This window comes from Rhinopithecus roxellana, chromosome 13 (genome assembly GCF_007565055.1).
Source record: "Rhinopithecus roxellana isolate Shanxi Qingling chromosome 13, ASM756505v1, whole genome shotgun sequence".
NCBI lineage: Eukaryota > Metazoa > Chordata > Mammalia > Primates > Cercopithecidae > Rhinopithecus > Rhinopithecus roxellana.
Window position 1 is genome coordinate 103,648,559 of NC_044561.1, and position 22,949 is coordinate 103,671,507.

At 43.5% G+C, this 22,949-nt stretch overlaps 1 protein-coding gene and 1 non-coding gene across 2 annotated transcripts in view; both read left to right on the top strand.

The window, feature by feature from the left end:
• Nucleotides 1-543: 543 nt before the first annotated feature.
• Nucleotides 544-22,949, top strand: part of LOC115892797 (protein NDRG3-like) — a 28,025-nt gene continuing 5,619 nt past the window's right edge. The window contains exons 1-8 of the mRNA XM_030915108.1: nucleotides 544-590; nucleotides 2,204-2,264; nucleotides 3,867-3,953; nucleotides 10,329-10,385; nucleotides 15,623-15,726; nucleotides 16,704-16,769; nucleotides 16,892-16,943; nucleotides 21,340-21,387. Of these exons, the coding sequence (XP_030770968.1) occupies nucleotides 544-590; nucleotides 2,204-2,264; nucleotides 3,867-3,953; nucleotides 10,329-10,385; nucleotides 15,623-15,726; nucleotides 16,704-16,769; nucleotides 16,892-16,943; nucleotides 21,340-21,387 (522 nt within the window). The remainder of the gene's footprint in view (nucleotides 591-2,203; nucleotides 2,265-3,866; nucleotides 3,954-10,328; nucleotides 10,386-15,622; nucleotides 15,727-16,703; nucleotides 16,770-16,891; nucleotides 16,944-21,339; nucleotides 21,388-22,949) is intronic.
• On the top strand, nucleotides 6,175-6,309 carry LOC115893052. Its single transcript, XR_004053008.1, has one exon. It is a non-coding gene; the product is annotated as a small nucleolar RNA SNORA46 (small nucleolar RNA).

Sequence of the window (22,949 nt, forward strand, 5' to 3'; positions counted from 1 at the left end):
AATTGGTTTATGTGTCTGTAGGCTGTACAAGAAGCATGGTGCTGACATACGCTCAGCTTCTGGTGAGGGCTCAAGGAGCTCTTACTCATGGCAGAAGGTGACAGGGAACCAGCATGTCACATGATTAAGAGCAAGGTGAGGTCAGTGCCACAGCACCACACACTTTTTAAACAACCAGATCTTGCACGAGCTCATTCATCACCAGGAAGATGGCACTAAGCCGTTCCTGAGAGATCCATCCCTATGATCTCAACATCTCTCAGCAGGCCCCACATCCAACACTGAGGATTACATTTCTTATTTTTTTTTTTTTTATTATACTTTAAGTTCTAGGGTACATGTGCATAACGTGCAGGTTTGTTACATATGTATACTTATGCCATGTTGGTGTGCTGCACCCATCAACTCGTCAGCACCCATCAATTCATCATTTATATCATGTATAACTCCCCAATGCAATCCCTCCCTCCTCCCCCCTCCCCCCTGTGAGTACTTTCTAATTCAGGAGATATCCTTCTGGATTTCAGGTATCAGTACCCCACAATGGATGAGCTGGCCGAAATGCTGCCTTCTGTTTTTACCCACCTAAGGTAGGTTCATTCTGTAGTCTTTCGTGCAGTTTTTATTGACTTTCTATGGTGAGTTCTTTAGTGTCTGTTTCAGAGGATACGAAGATTAGGAAAACAGTAGTCACTGTCCTTCTAGAGCTTAGTGGGGTAACAAGTAAGCAAACAAATAATAAAGTTTTATAAAATAAGTCAGTGGGGGTGTTGTGATAGAGAATAAGGGCAGGATCTAGATTAGTAAGGCTAGTGAGGGAATTCCTTTCTAGGAAGGTGGCACATACGCTGAGACCTAGAAGATTTAGAAATCTACCTTGAGCTGGGCCCAGTGGTGGAAAGATCACTTAACGACAGGAGTTTGAGGCTACAGTGAGTTGTGATCCCACCCCTGCACTCCAGCCTGGGTAACAGTGACACCCTGTATCTAAAAAATAAAAATAAAGCTGTTTAAATTTTTTTTAAAGGGTTCATCTCACTATGAAGAGAATGCTTTGGAGAGGAATCAGAGAGAGAAAGCAGGGAGAACAGTTAAACTTAACAATAGTCCAGGCAAGAGATAATGATAGCATGGTACTGGATGCTGCTGTTGGGGATGATTGAAGTAGATAGTAGTAGATAGATGGGTATATTCTGGAGGTGGACTCCACTGACTTGCTGATGGGTTGGATACTGACAGTAAGCTACCAAGGATAACTGCCAGGTTTCAGCTGTGTATATGTGTGTGTGTGTGTCTGTGTGTGTGTCTGTGTGTGTGTGTATATATATATGTATATATATACTACTTTTTTTTTTTTTTTTTGAGATGGAGTCTGATTCCATTGCCCAGGCTGGAGTGTAGTGGTGCGATCTTGGCTCACTGCAACCTCTGCCTCCCAGGTTCAAACGATTTTCCTGCCTCAGCCTCCCATTTAGCTGGGATTATAGGCACAGGCCACCGTGCCTGGCTAATTTTTTTTGTATTTTTAGTAGTAGAGACAGGGTTTCATCAGGTTGGCCAGGCTGGTCTTGAACTCCTGACCTTCAGTGATCCACCTGCCTTGGCCTCTCAGTCCTGGGATCATAGGCGTGAACCACCGCCCCCAGCCTTAGTTATATGTTATTTAACCATTAAAACCAACTTGAAAGTAGGTGGTGGGATCCTTGTTGTTGTTGTTTTTGAGACAGAGTCTCACTCTGTCACCAGGTTGGAGTGCAGTGGCGTGCTCTTGGCTCACTGTAGCCTCCGCCTCCCGGGTTCAAACGATTCTCCTGCCTCAGCCTCCTGTTTAGCTGGGACTGCAGGCGCACGCCACCATGCCTGGCTAATTTTTTGTATTTTAGTAGAAATGGGGTTTCACTATGTTGGCCAGGATGGTCTTGATCTCCCGACCTCGTGATCCAACTGCCTCAGACTCCCAAAGTGCTGGGATTACAGGCATGAGGATTACAGGCATGAACCACTGCGCCCAGCTGGGATCCTTGTTTTATAGATAGGGAAGGAACCGAGGCTCAGAAAGTTAGGGAAAAGGAAGAAAGCACTTGCCCAAATTCTCACATCTAATAAATATCAGAGCCAGGATTTCAACCCAGGTTGTATGCTTTCAATTACGCAGTGCTGCCTCCAAATGAAGTTGTCATTTGTCATTATGTCCCATTCACAGCCTGAAAAGCATCATTGGAATTGGAGTTGGAGCTGGAGCTTACATCCTCAGCAGATTTGCAGTAAGTATATAGAGGATTAGCCTCAACATGCTTGAGGCACTGCCTAGGTCACAGCTATTACGCTGTGTTAAATGACCAGGCAGTATTCTGGGACTTATGTCAATTTTTCTGTAACTTCTGTCAGCTTTAGATGCAGGTTGTATAAAGTCTTGCTTTGTACTTACAATACTTGAAAAATCACAAATGGGGACAGTACGTCATCAATAAAAAGCCATTCCTAGATACTGCTTATAATGGAATTTTGTACAGCCATTAAAATTAAGTTTACGAAAAACTTTATAATGATACATGGTTTGCATACCTTATAATGTTAACAAAAAAGTTAGAATAGAATAGAATATGACAAAACGTAAAGTTTGTCATAACTGTAGGAAAGGACTGGAAGAAAATGTACCAAAAAATATTAATGGATTGATGTGTGGTAAGATAATGTGAAATTTTATTTTCTGCTTTTTATCATTTCTCTGCTTATCAAATTTTCTACTGTAGTAAGAGAAAAAAAGTAGGCTCGGGGCTAGGTGCAGTGGCCCACGCTTGTAATCCTAGCACTTGGGGAGTTTGACGTGGGCAGATCACCTGAGGTCGGCAGTTCGGACCAGCCTGGCCAACATAGTGAAACCCCGTCTCCACTAAAAATACAAAAATTAGCCAGGCGTGGTGACGGGTGCCTGTAATCCTAGCTACTTGGGAGGCTGAGGCAGGAGAATTGCATGAATCCTGGAAGCCAAGGTTGTAGTGAGCTGAGATTGCATCACTGCACCAGCCTGGGCAGCAAGAGTGAAACTTTGTCTCAAAATAAATAAATTAATTAATTAAATAAGCTAGAGAGCTAGAACTCATTTTAAAAAAATTTTTTTTTTTTTTTTGAGACGGAGTCTTGCTCTGTCGCCCAGCCTGGAGTGCAATGGCACAATCTTGGCCCTCTGCAACCTCTGCCTCCCGGGTTTAAGTGATTCTCCTGCCTCAGCCTCCTGAGTAGCTGGGATTACAGGCACCCGCCAATACTCCTGGCTAATTTTTGTATTTTTAGTAGAGATGGGGTTTCACCATGTTGGTCAGGCTGGTCTCTTAACTTCTGACATCGTGATCCTCCCCTCTCACCCTCCCAAAGTGCTGAGATTACAGGCACGAGCCACTGTGCCCGGCTAGAAATTATTATTATTTTTTTCAATACCTCCTCAGTGATAGGAGAGTCTTCTGAGCATGATATAAACTGTTCAGGTGGTTTTGGGGAAAAAAAAAAAAACTTTAGAAGCCCCTGTTGAGAACAAAGATATATGAGTGTGGAGCAGCCACTTGTGCCAACGGCACTTTCCCAATGAGAAAGATCCACCATGAGTTGAACAACTGCATATAGATCTTTGCAAGGCAAGATAATTTGATAGTAAAATAAGTAATTTGATAGTAAAACCAGAAACTGGTTTCCAGATGCTAAGTCAGATTTCAAGAGCTATTTTTCCACATGTTCTCCTTCTTTGTAGTTTTACTTTCAAATGTGAGGCGTTAAGGCATGTAAGAAAGAATTGATCAGTCATGTTCCAACTATTTAGAAGAACTTTGGGAGTGTAGCTTTCATACTGTCGTCTTTGCCTCCTCTTTCAGCTCGACCATCCAGAGCTTGTGGAAGGCCTTATGCTCATTAATGTTGACCCTTGCGCAAAAGGCTGGATTGACCGGGCAGTTTCCAAAGTAAGTACCACATGAAGGTGTCCATTGGCTCATCTTCGCCCATCTCAAAACAGCTTACCAATTTTTCACTGAGGTATATATACAGTTAAGGGTAAAAATGTTAAGTATACAGCTTGAAGACTGTTTACATATAAAATCACCATCCAATCAAGATACTTCAGAATGTTCCCAGCTCACTAGGGGATTCCCTTGTATCTTTTCCTAATTGATACTTCTTCTCCTTCCCAGAAATTACCTGTTCTGACTGTTGCCACTAGAGATAAGTTTTATCTGTTTTTTTTTTTTTTTTTTTTTTTTTTTTTTTTTTTTTTTTTTTTTTGAGACGGAGTCTCACTCTGTCGCCGGGGCTGGAGTGCAGTGGCCGGATCTCAGCTCACTGCAAGCTCCGCCTCCCGGGTTCACGCCATTCTCCTGCCTCAGCCTCCCGAGTAGCTGGGACTACAGGCGCCCGCCACCTCGCCCGGCTAGTTTTTTGTATTTTTTAGTAGAGACGGGGTTTCACCGTGTTAGCCAGGATGGTCTCGATCTCCTGACCTTGTGATCCGCCCGTCTCGGCCTCCCAAAGTGCTGGGATTACAGGCTTGAGCCACCGCGCCCGGCAGTTTTATCTGTTTTTAAACAGTTTTATCTGTTAAATTGGAATCGTAGAAAATGTATTCTTTTTTTTTTTTTTGAGATGGAGTCTCACTCTGCTTCCCAGGCTGGAGTGCAGTGGTGTAATCTCAGCTCACTGCAACCTCCGCCTCCTGGTTCAAGCGATTTCTCTGACTCATCCTCCCGAGTAGCTGATACTACAGGTGCGTGCCAGCACACCCAGCTAATTTTTGTATTTTTAGTAGAGATGGGGTTTCACCATTTTGGCCAGGCTGGTCTCGAACTCCTGATCTCGTGACTCACCCACCTTGGCCTCCCAAAGTGCTGGGATTACAGGCATGAGTCCCTGTGCCCGGCCGAAAATGTATTCTCTGTCTGGTTTCTTTCATTCATCACGATGTTTGTGAAACTCATCCAAGTTGTGTGTAGCAGTAGTTGTAAATTACAATTTGGGCCAGGCACGGTGGCTCATGCCTGTAATACCAGCACTTTGGGAGGCTGAGGCGGGCGGATCACTTGAGGTCGGGAGTTCGAGACCAGCCTGACCAACATGGAGAAACCCCATCTCTACTAAAAATACAAAATTAGCCGGTGGTGCATGCCTGTAATCCCAGCCACTCGGGAGGCTGAGGCAGGAGAATCACTTGAACCTGGGAGGCGGAGGTTGCAGTGACCCAAGATTGCGCCATTGCCCTGCAGCCTGGACAACAAGAACAAAACTTTATCTCAGAAAAATAAATAAATAAATAAATTACAATTTGACCAGGCGCGGTGGCTCATGCCTGTAATCCCAGCACTTTGGGAGGTCAAGGCAGGAGGATCACCTGAGGTCAGGAGTTCGAGACCAGCCTGGCCAACATGGTGAAACTCCATCTCTACTAAAAATACAAAAATTAGCCGGGCGTGGTGGCGGGTGCCTGTCATCACAGCTACTCAGAGGGCTGAGACAGGAGAATCACTTGAAACCAGGAGGCGGAGATTGCAGTGAGCTGAGATCACACCATTGCACTCCAGCCTGGGTGACAAGAGTGAAACTGTCTCAAAAAAAAGAAAAAAAATTTACAATTTAACAGTAGTTCTAAACTGTACTTTAGTAACCTATTATGTGACTACGCAGAATGAGTTGTTTCTGTTATTTGGATCTTATGAGTAAAGCTGCTGTGCATATTCCTTATGTCTTTCAGTAGAGATACACATTTATTTCTTTTGGGTTTATACCTAGGAGTGAAATTGCTGAGTCATAGGGCAGTTGTATGTTTAGCTTTAGTAGATATTGTCAAACAATTTTCCAAAGTATTTGACCAAGGCCAGGCAAGATAACTCATGCCTGTAATCCCAGCACTTTGGGAAGCCGAGGTGAGCGGATCACCTGAGATCAGGAGTTCAAAACTAACCTGGCCAACATGGCAAAACCCTGTCTCTACTAAAAATACGAAAATTAGCCAGGTGTGGGGCATGGTGGTACACATCTGTAAACCCAGCTACTCAGGAGGCTGAGGCAGGAGAATTGCTTAAACCCAGGAGGTGGAGTTTGTGGTAAGCTGAGATTGTGCCACTGCATGCCAGCCTGGGCAACACAGTGAGACTTTGTCTCAAAAAAAATAAAAATAAAAATAAAATAAATGCCAGCACTATATTTAAACCTGTGAATGAGAATATTCCTCATTCTTGGTTACGCTGTAGTGCAAAAGAATTCCTGGCTCTCTGTTGCGCAGCTGACTTGTGCCATTCTGCTGTTGCTGTATGGAGTTAAGGAACATGGCTCTATTTCGTTTTTATTATCTGATAGCAAGGGCGGTTGGGATACATAAAAGTTTCCACATACTCCACAGCAAAGTTTCAAGACCTTGATTTTTTAAACAGAAGTTTAAATATAACCCTAAATCAAGAGGTACCACAGAGTAGATGGGTATATACATGTGTGCATACCTGTAGCCAAAACACTCTCCTATGTTAATTCTGTCCCCCTTAGAAAGACAGTAACTGGAGAATCAATTAAATGGTTTGGGTATTTTAGAAATTTGAAAAGAAGTTATAAACAGTATTATACTCTATCTCAGAAAGTTATCTTAGTTGACTGCAGAGATTTGTTAATGCCTGGATATACTGAGGATTGCAATAGGAGGGTAATTTGATTACATTCCTTTGTATGCTTGCTTCCTTTAAGGACTTAAGCATGGCTATCATCCTCATTTAAATTAATTTAGCACTTCAAAATAGCTTTGTAGTTAGGTCTCTGCTTTAAACCTAGCTAAGGTTTTCAGAGTTGAAAATACTTTTCTAGGCGAGGATAGCTGACACATAAGTTTGTGTTCTTTTTGAATTTTGTACAACGCATTTGTACCTATTTTGAAAAATAAAAGACTTCTTAAAGGTAAAAAAATAAAATAAAATAAAATAAAATAAAATGTCTTCAAAGTATTTGACCATTTACACACCAGCAGTGCGTGAAAGTTTCAGTTGCTCCACATCACCAACATTTGATATTATAAGTACTTTTAATTTTAGTAAACAACAAGCAGTTTTATTTGTAATATTAGTTTGTTTTTATGTTTTCCATTACCAAAATAGTTTTCATCATTAAAATAAGAATTTTTAATTATATCATCTTTTAAATTTTAAGCTATGCTTAATAGATAGATAATCCTGTTTGTTGTTGTTGTTTATTTGAGATGGAGTTTCCCTTTGTTGCCCAGGCTGGAGTGCAGTGGCATGATCTCGGCTCACTGCAGCCTCTGCCTCCCAGGTTCAAGCAACTCTCAGCCTCACCCTCCCGAGTAGCTGGGATCACAGGCACCCACCACCATGCCTGGCTAATTTTTGTATTTTTAGTAGAGATGGTGTTTCACCATCTTGGCCAGGCTGGTCTTGAACTCCTGACCTTGTGATCCACCTGCCTCAGCCTCCCGAAGTGCTGGGATTACAGATGTGAGCTACTGCCCCTGGCCAATCCTGGGTTTTAATTTGCATCTCCCTAAGGGGCAGTGATGTCAAGCATCTTTTCTTGAATATCCTCTTGTGAAGTGTTTGTTAAAGTCTTTTGCCCTCACTCTTATTCCGCTTCCACTTTAAAAAATATTCTGCATGTGAGTCCTGGGTGCATGTATCTCAAATAGCTTCTCCTAGTCTATAGTTTGCATTTTCACTTTCTTACTGAATGAAATTAATGAGTCACTCTACAGTGAACCCCAATACCTTATCTTTGCTACAGATTCCAAAGACATGTGGATTGCTGATGTTTGCTAACTGAAAAAGGAAGGAATGTAACCTCTAAAATCCATTCAAGGAGATAGGAAACTAAAGGGAAATGCTAATGACTTTACAAATATAAGCACTCCCAGTCCCAGCCCCAAACCAGAGTAAAAAATGGGCGATTCTGTTGGGAGAGGACATTTATTAAAAAGAAAAAAGTGGGAATAAAGAAAAAATTATATCCCTCGTGTTATGGGATCTCTGGGGTGTCTAGCCAGAAACTTCTGTGGCCGCAGCACCTTTGCCCGAGCTCCTGTTCTGCATGCAGGAAGAATGAGATACACAAACAAGTGAAGGGTGAAGAAGAGTTTTATTTAGTGTTAGAACAGCTCAGAGGAATGGGTAGCTCCTCCCTGTAGGCAGGTCGTCCAGTCGGGTGTTCAGCGTTTGGCAGACAGGAGGCCCTGGAGAGGGTGGCTCCTTTCCACAGGCAAGTCTTTCCGACTTCTCTGCAGGTCTCTGGAGCTCACAGCAGAGCGAGTAGCTCCTCTCTGACAGCAGGTCGTCTCTGTAGCTCTCAGTGGAGTGTGTATTCCTCTCTGCAGCTGATTGTCCAGTCTCTCTACCTTCATCCTCTGGCCATCCTGTACCCTGCTCTGGCTGAGCCCAGGGCTTTTATGGACCTCAGAAGGAAGGAAGTGCATGCTCATTGGTCCATGAGAGGCTATGGGCAGGCCAGGAAGAGGTGCCACAAGTCCCCACTGTGGTCTGGGCGACTGGCAATGCAGCCCCCAGCCTTCAGGGCCTCCCTGGCCTGAGGATGGGGCCTTACTGGGAACCCCGCCCCAATCTGCCCAGGATTCTGTCTGTGTCCTGCTCCATTCATGGCCCTGGGGCTTGCAGGGGTTCTTCCTGGGGCACCCAAGGGTGCAGACTGCAGAGATGCCCTGGTCCTGCGCCTGGGAGTGCGGCTGCAACTGCACCCAGGAGCTCCCAACCCGCCAACTCAGAAGGGGCCCAGCTCCTGCCTGCTTCCCGGAGCCAGAGGCCCAGGTCTGAAGCCACAGGCGCATTGGCTGCAGCTGCACCTGGGAGGGCAAATCCTCCCTGTTCCTGGTTCCCCCAAGAGCACAGGGAGGCTGAGATCCATAGCTGCAGTTTGGGCAGCTATAGCCCTGCCCAGGAGGGCAGGGATCCTGCTTGCTCCATAGAGCAGGAGGCCTGGGTCTGCAGCAACCCAGAAGGGGCGGGACTTCCACCGGCTCCATAGAGTGTGCAGCCCCAGCCACACAGCATGATAGCAGCAGCCACTGCCATCACTTGCATTCAACTCACCTATGCTAAAAATAATTCAATGTTAGGCCACATACGTGGCTCACGCCCATCCCAGCACTTTGGGAGGGCGAGGCAGGAGAATCACTTGAACCTGGGAGGCAGAGGTTGCAGTGAGTCAAGATTGTACCACTGTACTCCAAGCCTGGGCAGCAGACAAGACTGTCTCAAAAAAAAAAGCCAGTTGTAGTGGCACACGTCTGTGGTTCCAGCTACTCAGTAAGCTGAGGTGGGAAGAATGCTTGAACCCAGCAGGTCGAGGCTGCAGTGAGCCATGATCATGCCACTGGACTCCAGCCTGGGTGACAGAGACAGACCCTGTCTCGAAAAAAAAGAATCTGGCTGGGCATGGTGACTCATGCCTGTAGTCATAGCACTTTGGGAGGCCAAGGCAGGAGGATCGCTTGAGTCCAGGAGTTTAAGACCAGCCTCGTCAACAGAACAAGACTTTGTCTCTACAAAAATGTAAAAGGTGGTAGATGCTTGTAGTCCCAGCTACTCGGTAGGCTGAAGGGAAGGGAAAGAATTTCTTTTTTTTTTTTTTTGAGACGGAGTCTCGCTCTGTCGCCCAGGCTGGAGTGCAGTGGCTGGATCTCAGCTCACTGCAAGCTCCACCTCCCGGGTTTATGCCATTCTCCTGTCTCAGCCTCCTGAGTAGCTGGGACTACAGGCGCCCACCACCTCGCCTGGCTAGTTTTTTGAATTTTTAATAGAGATGGGGTTTCACCGTGTTAGCCAGGATGGTCTCAATCTCCTGACCTCGTGATCCGCCCGTCTCGGCCTCCCAAAGTGCTGGGATTACAGGCTTGAGCCACCGCGCCCAACCAGGGAAAGGATTTCTTGAACCCAGGTGTTCAGGGCTGCAGTGAGCCATGATCATGCTACTGCAGTCCTGCCTGGGCGACAGAGAAAGACCTTATCTTAAAAAAAAAAAAGCTTTATTGATACTCAAACCATGAGATTCAATAAGTCGATATCTAGGAACTTTTTTGAAAGGTAGTTAGTGATCTTTAAAAAGATTTAAAGAAGGCAGAGCGTGATGGGGTTTCACCGTGTTAGCCAGGATGGTCTCGATCTCCTGACCATGGCCTCCCAAAGTGCTGGGATTACAGGTGTGAGCCACCGTGCCCGGCCAAGGGTTTTTCATTTGTTTTTTAAGAGATAACATATATAATAAAGTGTACTCATTTTAATTGGGTAGCTTGATAAATTTTTGCATATGCTTACATTCTTAACACAGAGTTTTTATCTTTTCAGCTCTCTGGCCTGACAACCAATGTTGTGGACATTATTTTGGCTCATCTCTTTGGGCGGGTAAGTACCTGTTCCACCCAGAAGAGCTGTGTTTATTGGTTTGCATGCAAATTCTTATTTTACCTCAGGAAAGAAGGGTTGCCTTAGAATTTACCGGACCCTAGTAAATAACAGTTCCAATGTAGTCTGAAAGGCATGTGGCCCTGCAAAGGTGAATCTTTAACCCATTGCCACATGGCAGTTGACATGTGGAGCTATGAGAGAAGATAGCATCTCCTGCTACCTGTTCCTGTAAGTAGCATGCCATCTGTTAATGTTTGACATCACGTGCCTCCCCAGACATCTTTAGAGCCATTAGGAGGTCTGGGAAAGGCTTCACAGAAATAGAAATTTCAGGGGAGAAAACCGTGATATAATAGTGCTGAAAGAAGCTTAGAGATTATCTTGTTCACGCCCCGTGTTTTTCAACTGGTGAGGAAACCGAAGTCTTCACAGAAAGTGGCAGTTATCGTGTACATAATTGCTGGGTAGGGGAGGGAGCTTAACTGGTAGGTGAGGGGGACCCTTGAAAGGGAAAAGTGAGTTGGGTGACCGACAAAGGAGTGATGGAGTAAATGAGCAGTGAGGTCAGAGAGCTGTGAGGGGTCTGGAATAGGGAGACGAGAGTGGGTGCTCAATTGTAATCTGCTTATTTTAAAATACTATCTGAAGGAAAATGGCAGATGGGAAGAAAACTAGCAGTTACCGAGTACTGATTATTTATAAGTACTTTAGATGTGCAAACCAAGTTGTGTTTTACATGGTTCTATTAGTCTGATTTTAAGATAGGGAAACCAAAGACCAGAGAGGCCACATAACTTGCCACCACTGTCCAGATGGTAAGTGTGGAGCTGACATTTGAATCCAGGTCAGGCTAAGTCCAAAGTCCATAGTCTTTTATTTCATCATATTTTTATCAAAGTTACAAATTCACATGTATTTTAGAGTAGAGAAGTTCTACAGGGCTTATTACAAAGAATCTGCCACCTACCCCATATTCTGCTTTTTAGTGGCAACCACTTTAACTCTTCCAGCTGACTCCTTTGGGTTTTGCCTCCATCTTGCCCTCTCTTTAATTGAGGGAATTCTTATACATAGTGTAATACACACATCCTAAGTGCATCTCAGTGACCATTTACTGATGTATAGTTTCTTGTAACTACCACCCAGAACACAAATAAAACATTTTCATCACCCCACAAAGGTTTACTCATTATCCTTTCCCACTCAATAATTCCCCACCCCAAACAAGGTTTTCACTATTCTGTTACCTCCATAGATTAATTTTGACTGTTCTTAAACTTCATATAAATGTAATAATAGAGTGTTTACTTCTCTGAGTCTGGCTTCTTTTGCTCAACATACTATCTTGAGATTCATCCATGTCATTCCATGTGTCAGTAGTTCATTCTTTTTTATTACTGTGTAGCAGCAGTTCATTGTATTAATATACCACAAATTAGGGGTCGGGCGCAGTGCCTCCTCGTCTGTAATCCAGCACTTTGGGAGGCCGAGGTGGGCAGATCACTTGAGGTCAGGTGTTTGAGACCAGCCCGGCCAACATGGTGAAACTCTATCTCTACTAAAAATACAAAAATTAGCGGGGCGTGGTGGCATATGCCTATAGCGCCAGCTACCTGGGAGGCTGAGGCAGGTGCCCCATAATGGGACCCTGTCTTTATAAAAATTCAAAAATTGGCCAGGTGCCATGGCTTACACCTGTAATCCCAGCATTTTGGGAGGCCAAGGCAGGTGGATCACCTGAGGTCAGGAGTTTGAGTCTAGCCTGACCAACATGGAGAAACCCTGTCTCTACTAAAAATACAAAATTAGGCTGGGCACGGTGGCTCACACCTGTAATCCCAGCACTTTGGGAGGCCCAGGCAGGTGGATCACAAGGTCAGGAGTTCAAGACCAGCCTGGCCAACATGGTGAAACCCTGCCTCTACTGAAAATACAAAAAAATTAGCCAGGTGTGGTGGGACATGCCTGTAGTACCAGCTACTCGGAAGGCTGAGGCAGGAGAATTGCTTGAACCCAGGAGGCAGAGGTTGCAGTGAGCCGAGATTGCACCACTGCACCCCAGCTCTGGGCGACAGAGCAAGACTCCATCTCGGGGAAAAAAAAACAAAAAAAACAAAATTAGCCCGGTGTGGTGGTGCATGCCTGTAATCCCAGCTACTCAGGTGGCTGAGGCAGGAGAATTGCTTGAACCCAGGAGGCGAAGGTTACGTTGAGCCAAGATCGCGCCATTGCACTCCAGCCTGGGCAACAAGAGCAAAACTCTGTCTCAAAAAAAAAAAAAAAAAAATTCAAAAATCAGCTGGGCTTAGTAGCACATGCCTGTGGTCCCAGCTACTTGGGAGGCTGTGATGGGAGGATCACTTGAGCCCAGAGTTTGAGACCGTCCTGGGCAACATAGCAAAAAGAAATACTACTTCATATAGGCCTCTGAGGGGAAAGCTAAGACCAGTATTTAATAATTTCCAAAAAGCAAGAACATCCTCACTATATACAGAGAGTTATATATATATATATACACACACACATATATATATACACACACAATTTCTTTATATATAACTATGTATATATAAAACTGTATCTACATATATATATATAATATATGTTTAATTTAAAACATATGAGATCACAGTGGATTTTCATAAGACTGAAGAGTTCATTTAAAATTTAAGCATCCAGGCTGGTCTGAAGGTAGGGAATTATCTGAATTGATTGTTCACAGTTAGTTACAGATTGAATTCCCTGTTCTACTCTTTCCCCTTTCTCACTACTGCTCTTGACCAGTCAAAAAGATAATAAGGCCGGGCGCGGTGGCTCAAGCCTGTAATCCTAGCACTTTGGGAGGCCGAGACGGGTGGATTACGAGGTCAGGAGATCAAGACCATCCTGGCTAACACGGTGAAACCCCGTCTCTACTAAAAAAATACAAAAAAACTAGCCGGGCGATGTGGCAGGCGCCTGTAAGTCCTAGTTACTCGGGAGGCTGAGGCAGGAGAATGGCATAAACCCGGGAGGCGGAGCTTGCAGTGAGCTGAGATCCGGCCACTGCACTCCAGCCTGGGCGACAGAGCGAGACTCCGTCTCAAAAAAAAAAAAAAAAAAAAAGATAATAAAAATTAAAAATAAATTTTAAAACATGTAAGCAAGTTAATGCTTGTATTACTTTGAAATGGAAACAAACATGGTTTTTAAACATGAATAATGTTCAACTTCACCAATAAGAGAATAAAATTAAAAATACGTTTGTACTAGCAAGGATGTGGGAAGACAGGTAGTGTAAATAAATGAGATAGCTCTATATATCCATATAAGGAATGATCTTTACCATACTTTACAAGGGAAAGCAAGTGTAGAACAATGTCTAGAGGACTATAATTTGTGTTTTTAAAAACATGGGAGTCTGTTTATTTGTTTGTTTGTTGAGACAGGGCCTTGCTCTGTTGTCCAGGATGGAGTGCAGTGGTGCCATCTTAGTTTGCTACAGCCTTGACCTCCTAGGCTCAAGCCATCCTCCTCCTTCAGCCTCCTGAGTAGCTAGTATTACAGGCATGTACCACCACACTAAGCTAGTTTTAAAATTTTTTGTAGAGATGGGGGTCTCGTTACGTTAGCCCACGCTGGTCTCAAACTCCTGGCCTCAAGAGATCCTCCTGCCTCAGCCTCCCAAAGTGCTGGGATTACAGACATGAGCCACCACACCTGGCCTATCATTTGGTATTAACTTTTCTTATAAAATCTTTAGAATGAGACTGGGGCTCTCACAAACTTTTCTAGTAGTGATTCACGTACCCTTCAGTTTCAGGTAGACTCTTGTCAGTTTCCAACTGTATTCTGGGTTCATTTCATCCACATGGTTGTGAAAATGTGAAGAAAGTTTTTCCATATCTGTGTTTCTCTAACAAGGCTTGGTGGTGAACTTTACACATTGCCCTGGATTAACAGACTTCTTAATTATCCCTGATATTATTTCTTTCCTCCAATGCAAAAATTTTCCTTTCTGCTTAAAACTGCTTAATGATGTATGTGTGTAGCTCAGATGACATCTGAGAAGGCCAGCAACAGAGTGACCATTAAACAGTGGGTGGTGGAGAGGGAGACTTTTCACTGTATAGACCATTTTGTTTCTCTCGTATTTTATGCCTTTAAAAGTGTTGGTAGTAAGATTAAAATAAATCACCCAGGCACAGTTGAGTGTGCCTGTTGTCACAGCTTCCCAGGAGGGTGAAGCAGGAGGATCACTTGAGCCCAGGAGTTCCAAGCTGCAGTACCTTATGATAGTGCCTGTGAATGGCCACTGCACTCCAGCCTGAGCAGCATAGTGAGTCCCCATCTCTGAAATAAAATTTAAAAGATTAAAATAATGAATTACTAAATCAATAAAGTGATTACTAAATGAATTACTAAATCAATAAAGTGTCATAAACGCAATGGAATATATAATTATACAGTGTATAATATTAAATGGTGGTACATATAGATAGGTAATATGCTGATTATATCATTGAAGATATAGATAAGTTAATTGCACAGATTTATGGTTAGTAAAAGAAATGTAGCCAGGTGCAGCAGATCACTTGAGGTCAAGAGTTCAAGACCAGTGTGGCCAACATGGTGAGACCCTGTCTCTACTAAAAATACAAAAAAACTAGCTGAGCGTAGTGTTGCATGTCCCTAATCCCAGCTACTCAGGAGGCTGAGGCAGCAGAATCGCTTGAATCCGGGAAGTGGAGGTTGCAGTAAGCTGAGACTGCGCCATTGCTCAGTCTGGGTGACTGAGCAAGACTCCGTCTCATAAAAAAAGAAATGTTACGCTCCATTTGTTTTACACTTTGTGGTTTATATGTTTCCATAACTTTTCTTACTTAATCTTTAAAACAGCCTTGTCAGATAGCTGGTTATTGTCTTCATTTTATAGTATCTCCGTTTTTGTGAAGAATGGCAGAACATTAAAAAAACACACAAAGAAATCAGGGTTCAGTGTGATGAGGTGACCTAAGTTCCACAACTAGTACTTGAATCCTTTGCTGCCCTCATCTGACACAAAATATGGCACGGAACCAGTCTAATGCAAATCATCAGCCATTCAGCCTACGAGCACATCAGTAGTCCCCAGGCTCTGCCCCAGTTCCCATCATGAGCTGCACGATTTGACTCGTAATGAAAATGCAAACCAAACAAGATGGACTTATTCTGGAGCTCAAAAGCTTGCCCATGTCTTCTTTAAATTGTTCTAGGAAGAGTTACGGGCCAACCTGGACGTGATCCAAGCCTACAGAATGCATATTGCCCAAGACATCAACCAACACAACCTGCGGCTCTTCTTGAACTCCTACAATAGGTATAGTTTTTTCCTATTTCTTCACTTAACTGTAAACAGCTCTAAAAAGAGGAGGGCGGGAGAAGGAGAGAGGACTGTCTAATCTTGGGACGAGCTTCTCTGAGGTGAAAATGTGAGCCCCTTCTGGCTTTCTAGAAACATGGACAAAGATTGAGGAAATGGATCAACTTAACCAAAGTTATACAGCCAGTAAGGAGTGAAGCCAGATTTTGAACTTTGTCTCTCTAGCTCTTTCCTCTATGTAACAGAGCCTCCCTATTTTTAGTTGAAATCAGAAAGATTAAACCCTGTGCTAAACTCAGTTACAAGGAAAACACCGCTCCCTGCTCCTCAAAGTGTAAATCATTCTCTTCTCTTAAGGAATTTATTCCTGTAAATTAAACACTTAGGGCCAGGCGCAGTGGCTCACGCCTATAATCCCAGCACTTTGGGAGGCCGAGGCAGGCGGATCTCAAGGTCAGGAGTTCAAGACCAGCCTGGCCAACATAGTGAAACCCCATCTCTACAAAAATACAAAAATTAGCCAGGCATTGTGGCGGGCACCTGTAGTCTCACCTACTTGGGAGGCTGAGGCAGGAGAATCGCTTGAACCCGGGAGGCAGAGATTGCAGTGAGCTGAGATCGTGCCACTACACTCCAGCCTGGGTAACAGACTGAGACTCTGTCTCAAAAAAATAAATTAATTAAACACTTAGGACTTGAGACTTTCAGTGGTGTTGCTGCTGGGTGTTGAGGCTGTCTCCTTGTAGCATCCCAAAGAGTCCTTCAGGGTTAAGCCAGGAGCCTCCTTCCTGCTCCGTACCAGATGCCACTGAAGTGGCAACTCAAGAACCAAGTCACAGGCCTCTTCCCTTCTCAGGTGTGAAGAAAAGATAGTTTCACATTCCTTGATAAATTTTGGTGTTTATGACCAGAAAATAACCTGAGTTGCTATGACTTTACCCAAAAAGGGCATTGCTTCTGCTTTGTTTTTCTAGACGCAGAGACCTGGAGATCAAAAGACCCATACTGGGCCAAAATGAGAACACATCAAAAACACTAAAGTAAGTTCCTCAGTTTCCTCAGCTGACTTGCCAAATATCTTTGCCTTTCATAGACTAATTTGGTGTTCAGTGGAATTTATGTGCCTGTTTGCTGAGTGACACCTCTTACTTTGCCTACCTAGGTGTTCTACTTTACTGGTGGTAGGGGACAATTCGCCTGCAGTTGAGGCTGTGGTAAGTATATCCTCATGCTGTGAAGATGAATGAGATCAAAATGTAATAAGACGTATAGGCCGGGTGCAGTGACTTACGCCTGTATTCCCAACACTTTGGGAGGCTGAGGCAGGAGGATCACTTGAGCTCAAGAGTTTGAGATTAGCCTGGGCAACACAGTGGGACCCTAACTCTACAATTTTTTTAAAAAAATTAGCTGGCATGGCCGGGCGCGGTGGCTCACGCCTCTAATCCCAGCACTTTGGGAGGCCGAGGTGGGCGGATCATGAGGTCAGGAGATCAAGACCACCCTGGTTAACACGGTGAAACCCCATCGCTACTGAAAATACAAAAAATTAGCCGGGCATGGTGGCAGGCACCTATAGTCCCAGCTACTCGGGAGGCCAAGGCAGGAGAATGGTGTGAACCCAGGAGGCGGAGCTTGTAGTGAGCCAAGATCACGCCACTGCACTCCAGCCTGGGCAACAGAGCGAGATTCCATCTCAAAAAATAAAATAAAATAAAAATTAGCTGGCATGGTGACAGCCTGTAGTCCCAGCTACTCCGGAGGCTGAGGTAGGAGGATTGCTTGAGCTCAGGAGGTCAAGGCTGCAGTGAGCCATGATTGCGCCACTGCACTCCAGCCTGGGTGACAGAGTGAGACCCTGTCTCAAAAAAAAAGTATGTAGCACACTGCTGACACACTAGAAACAGTCAGTAAATACTAGTTTTTGTTCTTTCTGATTGCACATATCAGAGTTTGCTCTTTGTCATACATTTTGGAAAATTAATTCATCATTAGATTTCATTAGCTGGGATCAGTTTTTTTCTTGATTGCTTTGTGTTGTGTAGTTCACTTTGTGGCAAGTAGTACAACTAAAGCACCATTTACTTGTCAGATTTCTGAGAACCTCAGCCTCTAATCCGGAATAGATTACCACCATAAATCCAGCAGGCTGGAAGGCCACCTCTGCCTCCTTCTGAAGGACATAGCACATGGATAAAAGTGATATATGCTCATTGTAGAAAATATGAAGAAAATTTAAAAATAGAAGGATGAGGGGAAAATCATAATCCTATTACCTAAAGACAGAGTATTATTTTTTGCCTTATGTAGACCTGATTATATTAAATATACAAGATTTGGGGGCCTGACTTAACACTATTGATAGCATTTTTCCATTATAGAATCAGTATTTCTGTAGGTTTACCATTATTTAACTTTGTGCTTGTGTTGATTAATTCCGATTTTGCACTATTAATGTTACTGTTGGCCAGGTGCAGTGGCTCATGCCTGTAGTCCCAGCACTTTGGGAGACTGAGGTGGGTGGATCACCTGAGGTCAGGAGTTCAAGACCAGCCTGGGCAACATGGTGAAACCCCATCTCTACTAAAAATACAAAAAATTAGCCGGGTGTGGTGGCATGCCCCTGTATTCCCAGCTACTTAGGAGGCTGAGACAGGAGAATCGCTCAAACCTAGGAGTCAGAGGCTGCAGCGAGCCAAGATCGCACCACTGCACTCCAGCCTGGGTGAGACAGAGAGACACTCTGTCTCAAAAAAATAAATAAAAATAAAAATAATGATACTGTTGGACATCCTTAGGAACTCTGAATCTTTTATTATTTCCTTGGGATGGATTTCCAGAAGTAGAATTAATGTGTCCAAAATTATAAATCTTTACAAAGTCTTTAATACATTTTGCCAGGTTCCTTTCCAGAAAGAATACACCAGTATATTGCCACCAGCACTGTATAAGCATGCCTGTTTCACTGCACACTGTCTAGCATCGAATCTTTTTTTATTAGTAGTTAATTCGATAGGTTAAAAATAGTATCTCACTGTTGTAATTTGCATTTATTTGATTACAAATGAAGTTGATAGTTTTTCATATGTCTTATTATGTGTTTCCTACAGCATGTATAACTTAACTAAATATCTCTGTGAAATTACTTGATTTCTTTGCCCTAAATAGAGCAAAATATTACGGAGTGAAGTTTTTTGGAAAGGAAGTCTAACAAATAATCAGAGGTGTAGACATAGTTGAGAAGGTTTGTAGAGTGGGGAAATGTTTGAGAATATGCAGATGTGAAAGGATACATTCGCATCTCCCTGAACTGTCCTGTAAAACACTCCGTGTCTGGTGTGAAATACGTGGCATGACTTCCCATAGAGGCCAGTAACGCTCAGTTCCCCTTCCTCAAAAAACATTCCCCAGGGGTAAAAAGTTATAGAGGTGACCCCAATTTATCAAGAAGGAACTTTATAAAGGTCACTGTTTTCTGGCTAAAAAGGTGGAGGAGATACATGCTTCTAAACTATCAAAAACATTTAAAAATGAATATATATACTTAATACAGGAAAATATTTTTAGAAAATATCCTTAATCAGAATTTCCTTATAATGCTAAGTATTTCTGTTCATCTTGTATCTAGTTATTTGCCTTTTTAAAACTGTGTGGACTTAAAGCAACATTTGCAGTTATTTTTCAAGACTGTATTAATTTGGCCATGTAGATAAGGGCTCTTCCTCTTTCTGATTTCCACACCTTCAGTGTTTATGAGAATTCTGCTGCCCTGTCTATACCACAAGTAGATGCTCTTTCATACGCAGTCAAACCTAGTTCCCCTGCCAGAGCATTTTATCCCACAAGTGTGTAGGGATTAAGAGGAATATCCATGCATTGAAGAGCAAAAAGAAATTCTACAAATTCTAGTCATTGTCAGTAACTATTCTTGCTTACTTATTCATTCAACATCATATTTTGATCATCTCCTGTTTACTCTGCTATGAAGAATATGAAAATGAGTAAGACTGAGTGCATTCAGGCAGCCGGGGAGAGAGTAGATGTCAAAAAACAGTGGCTGTGGCTCATGCCTGTAATCCCAGCACTTTGGGAGGCCGAGATGGGCGGATCACCTGAGGTCAGGAGTTCAAGACCAGCCTGGCCAACATGGCAAAACCCTGTCTCTACTAAAAATACAAAAACGAGCTGAGCGTGATGGCACACACCTGTAATCCCAGCTCCTTGGTGGGAGAATTGCTTGAACCCAGGAGGCAGAGGTTTCAGGGAGCTGAGATCGTGCCAGTGCACCCCAGCCTGGGTGAGAAAACAAGACTCCATCTCAAAGAAAACAAAACAAAACAACAACAACAAAAAAAATACCCACAGTGATTGTGGTTGGTCTACTAGGTATCAAGACTTCTTATATAATGTAGAAATTGCAAAGTAGTGAACCAAGGAGAGCATGATTGATTATATTAAATCCAGATTTGAGAGTTCTTTCTTCCAGAAAGTATTTATAGTCTATCTACTGTATTCTAAGCACTGTACCTAGCAGTTAGGGATCCAGTTTTTAAATTCTACGTTTTAGAGTTAATGCACATTCTGTAGTGAACGGGTACATTCGTTTGTCACTGCCTGCGTTGTCCTTTGTATAGAGCAAATCAAAACTCCAATTCGGTGATCCTGACTTTTATATCATCCCTGATTTTAGAAGAGTTTTGTATACCCCCCCACCCGCAATCCCCAGAGTAAAAGTTCATCTGGATTACTGGGTCTTGCTTAGGTAATTTTAACCACTGCTTGCTGCTACTGCAGTCTATCATGTAGGCCACTGCTCTCCTAAAACAACTCAAACCCTGTCGCTTCAGACATCTTCTGTGGCATCCTGCCTTCCACAGTCAGCTCCAGCCTGTGCCCCAGCCTCACCTTCAGTCTACCTCACCTCACACTTGCCTCGGTAGCTGTTCCGTTCCCACTCCTGGGGCTTTGCTTATGCTTTTGCCTTGATTCTGGAAGCCCTCAAGCACTCACCCTTTCCCTTTATCTACCTGTAGAAATTCACTCCTGTGAATGCACAGGGCTACGATTCTTAATTAAATGACTCCATAAGAGAAAAATGAGAAGAGTTCAACTTTGGACTGGATAGCCAAAGACCTTGAGATGGAAAAGAGTGAGGATATAAAGAATGGCAAACCCACTAAGGAAAAAGGTGGAAAGTGAAGCAGGGGAGGTGCCCAGGGCTTAGCCATTAGAACCAGTTGTGCTCAGAAGCCATTAAAGAGATTCCAGCAGGAGAGGACTCACGGTCCAGTCCATTGTTCAAAGAAGTAAGGTAACCTTCTTTCATGTTATATAGCTAGTCAGTAGGAAGACTTAGATTCAGCTTGTAGTTTTTTAAAGACACATAACTGATTCTGAAAATTAGATAAGTTAAATTTTTAGATCTGCTCAGAAATATCAAAGTGTATCATATAAATATATCTCCCATTATGTATTTTGGTAATCTCTTTGGCTGATTCAGCCTTCTGCAAACTGAGCTGTTGATCTTGCAAGATCATTCTCATGCCGAGCTATTTCATTTTTTTTCCTAGCAACTCATAAAATTATTTTCTCCTTTTTTTAAAATTTTAGGTCGAATGCAATTCCCGCCTGAACCCTGTAAATACAAGTTTGCTAAAGGTAATGTGTCTTCTTCCCTCACTTCCAACCCTTATATATGCTTCAGATTAATCATTGGAATAATTGCCCAGAAAGAAGCAAAGCTTCCCTCTCTTTGGTTATCTCATTCTCTTCGTTTTTTGTTTTTTGTTTTTTTTTTTTTTTTTTTTTTTTTTTTTTTTGAGACAGAGTCTTGCTCTGTCACCCAGGCTGGAGTGCAGTAGCACGATCTCGGCTCACTGCAACCTCCACCTCCCGGGTTCAAGCGATTCTCCTGCATCAGCCTCCTGAGTAGCTGGGAATACAGGTGCCCACCACCACCCCCAGCTAATTTTTCGTATTTTCAGTAGAGACGAGGTTTCACCGTGTTAGCCAGGATGGTCTCAGTCTCCTGACCTTGTGATCCACCCACCTTGGCCTCCCAAAGTGCTGGGATTACAGGTGTGAGCCACCACGCCCAGCCTTCATTCTCTTTTTGAAATTATGCTTTTGGCCAGGTGCAGTGGCTCACACCTGTAATCTCAGCACTTTGGGAGGCTGAGGCAGGTGGATCATGAGGTCAGGAGTTTGAGACCAGCCTAGCCAATATGGTGAAACCCCGTCTCTACTAAAAATACAAAAATTAACTGGGCATGGTGGCACACACCTGTAGTCCCAGCTACCTGGGAGGCTGAGGCAGGAGAATCGCTTGAATCCGGGAGGCAGAGGTTGCAGTGAGCCGAGATCACACCACTGCACTCCAGCCTGGGTGACAGAGTGAGACTCCATCTCAAAAATAAATAAACAAATAAAATAAAATAAAGCTGTTTTCCTGAATATGTTCGCATTGTAAAACATTGCAAAAAAGAGGAAAGAATATGGAATAAAATAAATTTAAATTATTCATAATCCTACCACCCAAACCTCTGGTAAAATATTGCTGTCTTTTTCCTATACATTTTTACATCATTAAAATTAGACAGGGGCTGGGCACGGCGGCTCATGCCTATAATCCCAACACTTTGGGGGGCTGAGGTGGACGGATCGCTTGAGTCCAGGAGTTTGAGACCAGCCTGGGTGACAGAGTGACACCCTGTCAGAGAGTATTTACAACCCTGTATGTTTTCCTCAACTTTATGACATAGCCTTTCCCATGTAACTAAAAACTTTGGCTGGGTGCAGTGGCTCACACCTATAATCCCAGCGCTTTGGAAGGCAGAGGTGGGAGGCCAGGAGTTCGAGAGCAGTCTGGGCAACATAGTGAGACTCTGTCTCTACGAAAACAGTAAGAAAATTAGCTGGGCTTGGTGGTGCACATCTGTGGCCCCAGCTACTCAGGAAGCTGAGGCAAGAGGATTCCTTGAGCCCAGGAATTCGAGGATTTGTGCTCCTGACGCTGCGCTCCAGCCTAGGTGACAGAGTGAAACCCTGTCTCAAAAAAAAAAAAAACAACTTTGTCAACATTATTTAATGTTGTGAGAATTGACATAATGGATGTAAATTCTTTATATGCAAAGTCCTGCTCTGTTGGTAAGGAAGCTTTCAGTAACAATTCTCATGATGAGGGTGTATGCATTTTCTTTCTCTTAGGGCAAATACAGACC